Source organism: Balaenoptera musculus, chromosome 17 (assembly GCF_009873245.2).
Source record: "Balaenoptera musculus isolate JJ_BM4_2016_0621 chromosome 17, mBalMus1.pri.v3, whole genome shotgun sequence".
Classification (NCBI taxonomy): domain Eukaryota; kingdom Metazoa; phylum Chordata; class Mammalia; order Artiodactyla; family Balaenopteridae; genus Balaenoptera; species Balaenoptera musculus.
The window spans coordinates 73,487,148-73,499,770 of NC_045801.1; the positions used below are offsets into that span (position 1 = coordinate 73,487,148).

At 44.0% G+C, this 12,623-nt stretch overlaps 1 protein-coding gene across 2 annotated transcripts in view; it reads left to right on the forward strand.

The window, feature by feature from the left end:
* CA8 (carbonic anhydrase 8) overlaps positions 1-12,623 on the forward strand; it is a 230,125-nt gene that overhangs the window by 201,970 nt on the left and 15,532 nt on the right. For both annotated transcript variants that reach the window (XM_036830406.1, XM_036830405.1), the window contains one exon: positions 7,576-7,745. In XM_036830406.1, coding sequence (XP_036686301.1) covers positions 7,576-7,710 — 135 coding nt within the window. In that variant the 3' untranslated portion in view covers positions 7,711-7,745. The remainder of the gene's footprint in view (positions 1-7,575; positions 7,746-12,623) is intronic.

Sequence of the window (12,623 nt, forward strand, 5' to 3'; positions counted from 1 at the left end):
AGGTCCTTAGGTGTGGTCATGTAGCCAGCAGGAAGGGCAAGAGCGTGGAGGCTCTCAAAGGGGGATTGCTTTTAAAGGGCCAGACCTAGAAATGGCGAACACCATTTATGCTTACATTCTGTTGGCTGGAACTCAATCACATGGCCATACCTGATTGCAGGGGAGGCTGAGAAGTGAATTCTGGCTTCACGTCCAAGAAGAAGAAATGGATTTGATGATCAGATTAGCTCAAGTTGAGGAAGAGGCAAGATAGCCCAGCTGAGTGCAAAACCCCAGTGTGGGGAGAGGAGATGGCACCACACAGGGAACTAGGGACTTGCCCAAGGGCCTTGGGAACAGCCAGGAGGGAGTGAGTCCAGGACAGGAGAGAGTATCTCCAAGATGCGGAGAAGAAAGGTTAATAGTGACAAATGCTACAGAGAATTTAAGTAGGATGTATGCTGCCCACCCAGGTAGAAAATAACTGCGCCGTATGAACACGTGCCCAGATGCCACGCCGTATGAACACGTGCCCAGATGCCACGCCATATAAACACGTGCCCAGACGCCACTGCTGGGTTCTCACCCTTGACTCCTGTGTCTTGCTCTTGTGTGTTCACTGGTGGAGCCTGGTATTGACGCTTCTCTGTTGCTCAGCTTTGGCTTCTCTTCTCCAGTATTATTCCTCCGCCATCCCTTCCATTGTGCTGCACTCACTGCCAGATCAACACCCCAGCCCGTCCAGCCAGTTTGCCTTGAGGCTCTACCATGGAGAAAGCCTTCATTTCTTTTCAGAGTTGCCATCATTGCAAACAAGATTCATGGACAAGGACCATCAGTGCCAATTAACTGAATTGTTAACTGAAGGGAGATGTTTCCATGGAGTGTTGAGCTGAAAGGAGAAGGGGACCAAGGGTAAAAGTTCTAACTGGCGTTAGTCACAAGGAGAGGAGACTGGCAGAGGTAGTAGAAGCAGCTCAGGGTCTACAGTCACATTTGTTCAGCAGTTTAAAGGTAATTTTCTAAAAATAGGTCAAATCTTTTAGTGAAAAATAAAATTTTTCTCTGTAACCACAATAAATGTCTATTTATTGCAAGTCAGTTCGAATTAACCTTGCTGAGCCACAGAAAAGAAAATTCTCAGTTCCACTTAGAATTCCATTAAGGATTCCCTTGCTAGCACGGTATGGGGAATGTTAACTGACAGTCTGTAAATGTGAACGAGGATGTTTTACTTCCACGTCGACCAGTATGCTCTGCGAAAATCCAGAGACAAATCATCATGCCTTTCAGTCTCGCCGTCTTCAAAGGGAGCCTTGCTTTGTATTGTCCCTTTGGGTAAGGCCAGTGACAAAGTCTAGCCCTAACTCACTAAGTGACACTCCTCAATTATTGGGAAATAAGCTGTATCTTCCTCAAAGGGAGCCAGAGCCAAAGGAATGTACATTGGAAGGAATAATCCCAACTACTCTTGGAAATAGATGACTTTCCAGTTAGCTGTGGCTTTTCAAGGAAAAAGATGTAGGTTCTGTTAGCACAGAGCTCCATTATAGCATCTGTTCAGAGGGCAGGAATGTTGAAATGGACACACACACACACACACTCGCGTGTATATTAAAATGGAATTTAGAGTGATTTAGGAAACAATTATAATTTTAGGAGAATATAAATCAGTCTGTCCTTGACTTGAATGTTTCACTGTTGCTGCTCATACAATTTCATAGAAAGGAGAGCCCAAAATAGAGAAGGTCCAGAGAGGGCAGTAAAAACAAGAGGAACCCCAGAGAGAGGATGTGATTCTAGAATCAAAACCAAGAAAAATTGAGAAGCCTCATCCTGTTGTACTTAAAGAGGAGCAGAGAAATATAGAGACGGAGGCAGAAAGAGAGAGGATTGATATAGAACATAACAAAAGGAATAGCAAACAGCAGGTGGAGTGGCTACTAAGTTGATTATATTGAGAAATAGAAAACTTTGTGTTGAAAAAATGTGTCCTCTTACAGGCGTAACATGTAATTAAGCAGCTGGATATTATTGTAGAAACAATTGTATCTTGAAATGCGTCATCTGTCACAGGATAATAGTGTCTGCACTTGCAACGTAATTAAGGAGAAAGCTCGAGATCATAATGCTTTCCTAGGAAATGCACAGCCGCTGGAGGGGTGTGGGGAGGAGAAGGAGCCAGCGGCTGAAGTGTGGTGTTGACAGCTGAGCCTGTCGTGGACCATTTGCATCTTCCTGGGCACTAAGAATTCTAGCCTCTGGGACGGGAAGCTCCTGATGGGTTGACTTTTTCATGTTATTCCTGGTTAGCACACCCTATGCTAGGGGAAAAAACCCACACAATTGGATGGATTTGGATGAGTGTAATTTAAAACATTTAAAAAAGTGATCTGTAACCATTAAATTACTGTAAGATAAACAGTGGTCTAAGCATTAGGAAGCCAAAGTAAAAAAAAAAAATTTTTTTTTTCAGCTGGATTTTTTTTTTGTTTGTTTGTTTTTTTGTTTTTTTTGGTTTGTTTTTGTTTTTATAGCTACTTTATGTATTTATTTTTGGCTGTATTGGGTCTTCGGTTCGTGCGAGGGCTTTCTCTAGTTGCGGCAAGCGGGGGCCACTCTTCATCGCGGTGCAGGGACCGCTCTTCATCGCGGTGCGCGGGCCTTTCACTATCGCGGCCCCTCCCGTTGCGGGGCACAGGCTCCAGACGCGCAGGCTCAGTAATTGTGGCTCACGGGCCCAGCTGCTCCGCGGCATGTGGGATCCTCCCAGACCAGGGCTCGAACCCGTGTCCCCTGCATTAGCAGGCAGACTCTCAACCACTGCGCCACCAGGGAAGCCCTTTTTGTTTTTTTTTTTTAAATTAATTTATTTTTTGGCTCCGTTGGGTCTTCGTTGCTATGCACGGGCTTTCTCTAGTTGCGGCGAGTGGGGGCTACTCTTCGTTGCAGTGCGCGGGCTTCTCATTGTGGTGGCTTCTCGTTGCAGAGCATGGGCTCTAGGCATGCGGGCTTCAGTAGTTGTGGCTCATGGGCTCTAGAGCGCAGGCTCAGTAGTTGTGGCACATGGGCTTAGTTGCTCCGTGGCATGTGGGATCTTCCCGGGCCAGGGCTCGAACCCGTGTCCCTTGCATTGGCAGGCAGATTCTTAACCACTGTGCCACCAGGGAAGTCCTGGATTGTTTTTGTTTTTGTTTTTGTTTGGTTTTTTTTGGCTGCACTGTGAGGCTTAGTTCCCCGACCAGGGATTGAACCCAGGCCACAGCAGTGAAAGCACAGAGTCCTAACCACTGGACCACCAGGGAATTCCCTCAGCTGGATTGTTACGTTTGGGAATGGGATTCTGAGAGCAGAATAAAAATACCAAATTTAATCAAATCTGACAACAGAAATTGTAAGACACATTCTGATTTCACAGTGACATTAAAATGTGAACAATATTCAGAATTGATCAAACGTATTTTGATATAATGGCACATGTACAAATATGTGAGCATGCGCACACACACACACACAAATAATTGATTCTTCAGTTTTACTCTCATTTTCCTGTCTTTTTTCTCCCTACTTTTTCTGCATTTTCCTCTTACTCATCTGCTTCTATTTCTTAACTTAACGTACTTTTCCCAAATTACATGTGTCTGTCTTTGTTTATTCCTTTCTCTTTCAACTTCAAGTAACGCCAGTGAAACAGAGGAATATGGATGTTGTTATTGGTTTTCACCGTGTGGATATACGCCTGTTAGAACTCGGAAAACCATCTTAAAGTTTGTTTCCTCCCAATCTTGCCTCTTCTTCATCCTTCTGCATTTCAGACTTCCTATGGATTGAAAAGGGGGACTCTTCCTAGCCCGATTTCTGGCACGGGATGCTTGTGGCCTGTGGGGTCTGGGAGCCCGTCTGGTCTTGGACCTCTGAGGAACAGGCTTTTTTATGCTCCATGTGGGATTTGAGTGGCCTTTAACCCTGAAAACCAGGATGCTGTGGGACCCCAGCACGGTTATGTTTGAGAATGATTCCAAGTGATTTGGAACATTTGTTGTGCATTTTCTTCTGTGTCCGTGTTTCTCTAATTTGCGTGTGTAACAGAATCCCCCCCAGGAGGGCATGTTAAAACACAGACTGCTGGGCCGCACCCCAGAGTTGCTGATTTGGTGGGTCTGGGGCACTTAGTCCAGGAAGCACACTTTGAGAACCACTGTTTCTCATCTACCTGCGTTTATGTCCCCAGCTAATTGAGGTCAGCAGTCTTAACACCAGAATGCTGAGTGCCTGAAGGCCGGTGTGCTGGGCGGCACTAGACCAGTCCTGTCCGATGGAAACACCATGTGAGCCGCATATGTGAGAGAAAATTGTCTAGTAGCCACAGTAAAAACGTCAAAATAAACAGGTGAAGTTAATTCAGGTAGTCTGTTTCAACCCAGTGAATCAAAAATATCATTTTAACGTGTAATCAGTATAACAGACCATCGATGAGATTTTTCACATCCTTATTTTCATACGAAGTCTGACTTTGTGTGTATGAATCCTGCATTTCCAGTACATCTCAGTTCAGACTAACAATATTTCGAGTGCTTGGTGGCCACGTGGGGCTGGCTGGTGGCTACTGTCCTTAAGCAGTGAAACTCTAGGACTTTCTCTTGCTCCTGCGAGACTGCCTCTGTCCTTTCTTAAAATGCGTTATTTTTAGGGACTTGCGAGAAAGTTTGTGTGTATTTCTTCAGCATCTTCCATGACACAGAGCACTTCCCATGGAGTCACGAGCTCTGTAATCTCTACGTCTGGAGTAAGTTTCGATCTGTGTGGCTCATTAGTGACTGTCCTAATGATGGGACGACAGTGGCCGAGCCCAGAGCTGGGGATTGGGATGAGAGGAGAGTTTACATCAGTGTTCCTGGGGAAAGAAAGTTCTCTTCTCTAAGCTCTTCCTCAAAAAAAAAAAAAAAAAAAGATCAGATTAAGGAGTGATCAGTGACAGAATGAGGGTTGTTTTAGGGATGAAAGGTCAGGAAGAGAGAGCAATGAGTTTAGAAAGAAAGATAATGGGGTAGAAGAAAATGAAACTAAAACAACAAGGTTCAGTACAGGAAAGGTGGAGAGATATGTATGTATATATATATATGAAATCTCATTATATATACACATACATGGACTATTTCAGTACAATTTGCTTTGTTCCCTCTATCTGACTACTACCACAGGAATTCTGTTCCTCTAATTCACGTATCATCATCGCCTGGTGATGAAAGAGAATAAGATGAGAACACCGACTTTTATGTGTTATTTTTCTCTTTTTTCTCTTTTAACATGATGACACATGAACTGCAGGTCAAAATAAGTCTATTATAGGATGTGCATAGGACCTCGGAAACTACTAAAATTAATGAGTGCCAAACCTCAGACCCTAGAAATTAGCCCTTTAAATGCACTCATGAAGAAAGCAGTTTGAAAGCTGAACTTTGAGTGAATCATCGGGGTCCTGCAATAAGGAGGTTGCAGTAAATGTCTTAGACCCACTGGCCTGCCACCCGGGTTCAGAGGAGAGTGGCTGCTCAGCTCTGCTACCTTCAGAAGGTGAGGACTTGTCTCTGAAGAGTTGGAGCTCTGCCCTCTCCATCTCTCTCTTTCAAATTGGCTAAAAACAAATACCGTGTTCAAGTAGAGTAGCATTAAAAATCGATGAAATTGTACATCCTGATATATGGGATAATGATAGTCTCTGTACAGCCATGACATTTGAATTTTGCTGAAGACTTTTATCCTGGAGTATTATTCTGTTCCTTTCTCACTCTGTCTCATTTCAACGTGAGATAACGCAGTGTGTACTTGAAACCGTTTGAAGTGACTAAAGGGTCCCGAGGGGTGGTTACTTCAGAAAAATTGGCATTTCAGAGAGATGTGTTTTACAGGGGATTCTCATGCTGCCGTGGCTCTAGACATTTTTCAGATGCAGCAAGCAATATGGGTGCTGCCATATTCCCCCTTTTAAGACCCTGTGACGGTCTAGTGGAAGACCATTATGTAGATTAAACAGCTAATGGCTTAGCTGACTGGCACCTCTATATAAATACAGCATGTGGCAGTTATTTTAAAAAACAGGACAATTCTAGTTGGATCGGGCTTATTATCCCATTTAGTGAAATCAAACAGTATTTGAAGACATGGAAAAATAGAACATTAGAAGTCAAATTTCTAACCTGGGTTCTGATCTAACAAGCCATTTAATTTTCCCCAACTCTTGTTTTCTGACACATTATATGAATGGTTTGAATCTTGTGAGGTTCAACTCTTTTGGAGTCAGGAAGCTCTTCTTAAGAAACTACTACACAGGTAAATTTTTACATGTCATTCAGGAGTTTCATGGGTCCTCTAAAGTCTAGGGGTTTCTAGACTTTTATTTGAACCCTGGATTAGTTAATCTTTCACATTTTTTTCACCTTATGATTGGGAGAAGTCTATGGGTGTGCTGTATGAACCTTTGTAGACAGAAGCCTCTAATTCACAGATGTTGAACTTTTGGTGGATTGGTGCTGTTCAGATCACATTTGCTCAACATCCTGGGATAAGTGCCAGATGTAGGGTCTACTGATGATTAGAATTTCTGAAGAGGTGGCTGTGGAGCTGGGAAAGGAGCAGGTGAACTTGGAATTGTCAGACCCGGCTAATTTGGAAACTTCCTTAACCCATGTGGCCTCAGTTTCTCCTTTTGTGTAAGGAGTGAAGAATATCTGTGGCATGTGATTTTATGGGGCATTTAAATGAAATAACAGACGATGACTTAACAGAGGTAAGTCAACCGCTAGATGGCAGTGAGCCTGGCGAATGCTTATCACGTGTTTACTTGTTGTTCAGACACTTCCCAGAGGGTTGTGTCAGGCAGACTATGGATTCTTAGCAGGTGCCGACCCGGCAAGTCAGGGAAACTGCAGTGCATTTGATGGGAACGGTCCCGTGGGACTGTGGGAACCTCTTCGTGTGTAACAGGAAACCACGGTATCTGGGGAGGCTTCCTGAAAAGGGAGATGAACTTGAAAATCGCTCTTGCCAAGGGAGGAAGATGGGCTTAAACTTTTGGAAAATCAGAGGCACTCTTTGGACCTGTGCTCTCCAGAGGGCTAGACAAACAGCAAAGAGAGTCTTTTGATGAAAAAACCTCCATCTAATACATTTAACATCTGGTCAGTGTTAGCATACAGTAACACCAGAATTCATTACTTAAAGAGATACTTGGGAAGCATTTCAGAACACTGCTTCATTTGTTCACTTTTTCTCATTATGTCACAGGCGGCCGTAAGAGCTTCTTGAGAGAAGTGTGTATCATTTTTGTACAGACAGATCCAGCAGGTTTCCATGGCAGTTTGGGTTGTCTGCAGACCTTCATACCCCTACTTCTGCAGTCTTCATTCTTCTTGCAGGGGTTGTGTCTAATGTCTTAGGTCTGGAAGGATGAAGTTCTTTTTCTCTCTTTGAAGTTTAATTTTAATTGTCTCTTTCTAAATTCTTATAATTTATGCATATTTTAAGCCACTGATGAAACTGCAGTCTTGTTCATGGCCGGTAAGTGATTAATCTGTTTTGTTCTGCTTTTATTTTCAGATTGAAGAATTTCGAAGGCTGAGGACACACGCAAAAGGGGCAGAGCTTGTGGAAGGCTGTGATGGGATTTTGGGAGACAATTTTAGACCCACTCAGCCACTCAGTGACAGAGTCATAAGAGCCGCGTTTCAGTAGCTGAAGAGAGCAGGAGCCGGTGCGTCTTCATCTGGGTATGTTCGGATTAAGCAAGGAAAATGAGGTACACAGCTGATGAGCCTGTCGCACCAAAGCGACTCTCATGATGATCCTCATAATTTTGCAATGTTAACGCACTTCATTTAAATCTAGGACACATTCTCAAGCCCCATTAATTACAAGTCAGGTGGTTTGTAAAAATTTCATGCGGTGTTGGACAGAAATCTACAGTCCTTATGTTTTCGAGCAGAGCAGCCTTTCATTCTAAGTTTTGCTCTAATATCAGCTTCCATAAGGGAAGGTACCTGAGGCAGGGGAACAGTGACACGCAAGTACCTGTTTGGTACTTTACTATGTTGTCGCACCCTTGAAACTGCAGCTGTCACCTCCTATTGATGGGGGAGCATAAGGGAAGGGACTGGGGGACCTGTTGAGCCTCAAAGTGGCCCTTGTTCAGTGCAGATTTGGTCGTCTTGCTTATCGGGGTAGGTAGGTGAGGGCAGATCTGGCATGAATGAAAATACTTGTCCTGTGGAAGTGCTCTCATTCGATAGATCAAGAAGCTCTTGCTAATTACCTGAATGTAGTATGTTTCTGTATTGATTAAAACATAATCTGTACATTTTAATATATCGAATTCAATGTATGTATTCCTTACCCTTAAGGACTAACAAAGTAAAACATCACAAACATGGAAAAGATAAAATATACATAAATGCCTCTGTACTGGGTTACTTCTTCACCTTGTAGATTGCCCAAGGGCATGTACCTAGGTCAGTGTGCGTTGCTGGGAAACCACTGCTTCTCGTAAGAGGGAAGCGTCTGTTGGAACAGTTTCCTAGGAGTCAGGTAAGAGCTCTGACTGTTTAATGGGCCGTTAAGAGTATGTACTCTCATCCCGTGTGAAGGGTGCAATGGACCGGGGAGTCACAGAGGAACAGAAATCTCTGGCCTCAGGGAGCTCACAGTCTCAGGAGCCAGACAGCTGATATAGGAATTTTAAAGGGTGATCACTTTGTCCGTGTGTTTCCCTCTCCATTTTTCTTGCCCCTCTATTATTACTCCACTCATGCACCCAGTACTCCAGCCAGTCTGTCTTTTCTCTTCTGTGAATGTGCTTTGCTCACCCAGTCCTTCCCCCCTCTCCTTTTGCTCCTTGAAACCCTAGCTGACTACAGGCCCAACTCACAAACCGCCCTCAGCAGGAATTCTCTCCTTGTCCCTTATATTGTACCTCTTGTTTCACATTTTTTCTTCCAATTAGCTATTTGTATGTTTCTTATTTCCTGTGTCAGATTTCAGGCTTCTTAAGGGGTGAAACGTGTTGATTTTACTTTGAATCCATCATGACACGTAACACTTGGAGTCGTGGACGTCGTTAGGGAAATTAGAAATTCCTTAGAACTTACGTGTGTCCTGTATCAGCCAACCGTGTTCCAGTCCTTCGTTCCTTCTCAGTTTCTGTGTCAGCCAGTAGATGATGGGGATGATGGAGATGATGATGATGAGGCCAGGCAAAGTCACCTGTGGGAGGAATGAGAAGGAACTTTCAGTAATTCATATATGATAACAATGGAGAACATCCCAGAGTGCTTTAAGCTGAGCCTTATAATGGATGAGCTAAAGAATTAAAATAACATTCAGTCAGAAATCATTATTGAGCACCTACTATGTGACTGGTTCTGTGTATACAGAGATGAGAAGAACAGATGTGGTCTCTGCCCTCATAAAAGCTAGAGTCTGAGATGGGGGGAACCTGACAATGGAGAAACAAACACTTCTGGCACAGGGAGGTCAGCTCCGTGCTTTGCGACCACCTAGAGGGGTGGGATAAGGAGGGTGGGAGGGAGACGCAAGAGGGAGGGGATATGGGGATATACGTATGCATATAGCTGATTCACTTTGTTTTACAGCAGAAACTAACACAACACTGTAAAGCAATTATGCTCCAATAAAGATGTTAAAAAAAAAATACACAGTTACAAACTGTAATAAACTCCATGAATGAAAAGAACCAAGAGATGGAGTGAAGGAGATTTCAGATAGAGGGAATATCTTTTGCAGAGACCCCGAGGGCCCAGTCTCTGTGGAGGTGATAAGAATTTGATACATTGATGCACCTGAAAGAAGCCTTGTGAGTCTGGGGTATGGAACTGAAAAGGGAAGGTCAGGCAGGGCCTATGACTTAGAGGGCCCCGGCAGCCGTGTTAAGACATCTTTATTTCATCGTCAGTGTGCTGAGATCTAAGCGTTCTTAGGGGAGTGGCCTTCTCAGGAGATCACAGTGGCTGGAGAACGAATGGATCAGATTATCGTGGGCCAGGCTGTGGCGGTGGAAGGATATGTTAGAGGTCCACTGGGTAGCCAAGGTGAAAGGCGTGCAGGCGTGGATACCAGCCTAGGAGCAGTACAGATGGAGAGAAGTTGACATATGTGAAAGGGTCTTGGAAAGTGATATCTAGGGATAAATTGGACGAGGGTGGGGGGAGATGGAAATATCAGAGATAACACCCGGGGTTTGGGGCTTTAGAAACTGTGTGGCTAGAGTGCCATTGAGTGTCAAGAGGGAAGCCGGAGGAGGCTGTCTGAGATGGAGAGCGGGAGGGGACTGAGAGAGGCTTGTCAGTCACAACAGTGGGCCTGGCATGAAGGAAGCTGGAATTTCGAGAGCGGAGATCAAAAAAGAGGTTTGAACAGAATGTGGGAGTCGTGGGCATAGAGATTTTATACATACAAGTGTGTACGTATAATGTTCTCATGCTACCTGGGGATGACCTCGGATGTTCATCAAATCTTACGGGATGCTTTATGACAAGTTAACCAAAGCACAGAGAAGTTAGGTCATCCGCTCAAAGCCATTGGGCAGTGAGACTGGAAGCTGGACCCGAGCAACCTGCCTGGCAGAGCCGCTTGTTGCAAGCACTGCAGGACAGAGGTCAGGGAGCGTCGCCACGCTGGCGCTCAGGGTGGCAGGACGACGGTGGAGGCGATTGCAGTGGGCAGAAGCTGGGCATGAAGGGAGGGGGTGGAGATACCTTGTGATGGCAGCTTCAGACAAGCGGGGGAAGGGGAGGCGGAGCGGGGAATGGAAGGCTGCGGCGACGGTGGGGGGGGGAGTGAAGGAGGCTTTTTTTTTAATTGAGATATAATTGACATATACCGTTGTGTAAGTTTAAGGTGTACGATGTGTGTTTTTTTTTTTTTTTTTTTTTAAATTTATTTATTTATATTTATTTTTGGCTGTGTTGGGTCTTCGTTTCTGTGCGAGGGCTTTCTCTAGTTGTGGCGAGCGGGGGCCACTCTTCATCGCGGTGCGCGGGCCTCTCACTATGGCGGCCTCTCTTGTTGCGGAGCACAGGCTCCAGACGCGCAGGCTCAGTAGTTGTGGCTCATGGGCCTAGTTGCTCCGCGGCATGTGGGATCTTCCCAGACCAGGGCTCGAACCCGTGTCCCCTGCATTGGCAGGCAGATTCTCAACCACTGCGCCACCAGGGAAGCCCTGCTCCATTTTTATATTACAATATGATTCCCACCTTAGCGTTGGCTAACACCTCTGTCATGTCCCATATATATCATTTCCTTTTTTGTGGTGGGAATGAGACTTTTTTTTTTTAAACAAAAGAAGTAGTAAAACTTTTCTGTATGTGGTGGGGGGTAAATGAGCCAGTGGATGGGCGGGGCTGAAGGTGCTGTTTCTCGAGGGCCGAGTCCTAGCAGTGAAGTCCCTGAAAAGTTGTCAGGGGATGGGGTCCTCGGCACAGGTGGAGACTGACTTTTGTTATGGGAATGGACACTTTGTGTGCTATCACAGGAAGGAAGGAGCTGGCGGTTTATAGACAGCGTTTCACGACTTGCTTTACTGTTTAAGGAGGGTTGGGTAGAAGCTAGAAGAGGTTCTAGCTGCCAGGCAGCTGGGCGATGGGTGCAGAGTGAGGGTCCGGAGGGCTTACGGGCACGACCCGGATGGAAGGGCAGGCAGAGAAGGGCGGTGAGGTTGGTGAATGTGAATTTATGAACTTCCCCAGTGTAGGTTTGGTATACTCTCTGTGAATGTCGGTAACTATAAATGATGCTTTTTATGAAATAAGATTATTGGCTTGAATTTTTGATCCATATCTGGTCCTACACCAGAATTGCCTGTCTCTAAATATTTAAATAACCATCACTACTTTATCTCTCTCTTGCACACACACACACAAACACAAAAAAAAAAACACTCTCTTATATGTTTATGAAAAGATTACATATATTTCAGATACTTCATATTCATAGTATGATAGGAGGACAGTGTGTAATTTTCAGTCTTCGATTAATTGCAGTTTAGATATTTTAAGAGAGAGGATGGATTTATGTTCTAGTCTTGGTGGCTGAGATTACTTAAAGGAGGTCATTTTCCCCCAAATTCCATAAGAATGGTGCAGAAATTCTTTCAAAGGCAACTTCACTTCTGACCGTATCCTTTTATGAATACATTTTTGATCCTTTTATCTTGAAATGTGTAATACAAATCTAGTCACACTACTACATAAAAGTTATATTGGGAAATCAGACTTATGGATGTGTGCTTTTTATTTGATATTTAATAATGCCCTAAGGCAGGTAATTCAAATTTTTATTAAAGTGAAATGATTTGACAGTCAGACTTTGAATTTAATGCATGAATGTTTCATTTAAGCTCTTGGAACTGAAAAGGAAAAAAAAGCTTTTTTTCTGATAGTTCTCTAAAAAATGTTCAAAATAATTCAGATTTATTTTAGCTATGCTTTACTAAAATAACTTTAGTTTTTGGACTTAAAATGACATTTATTTTTGCATGACATGTCTAGACATCTGGAGGGTTTTGATAACCAAGACTTATTACTCCCATGAATTATCTGTGACTTTTTATATTACCATTCAGGAAGTATGAACTA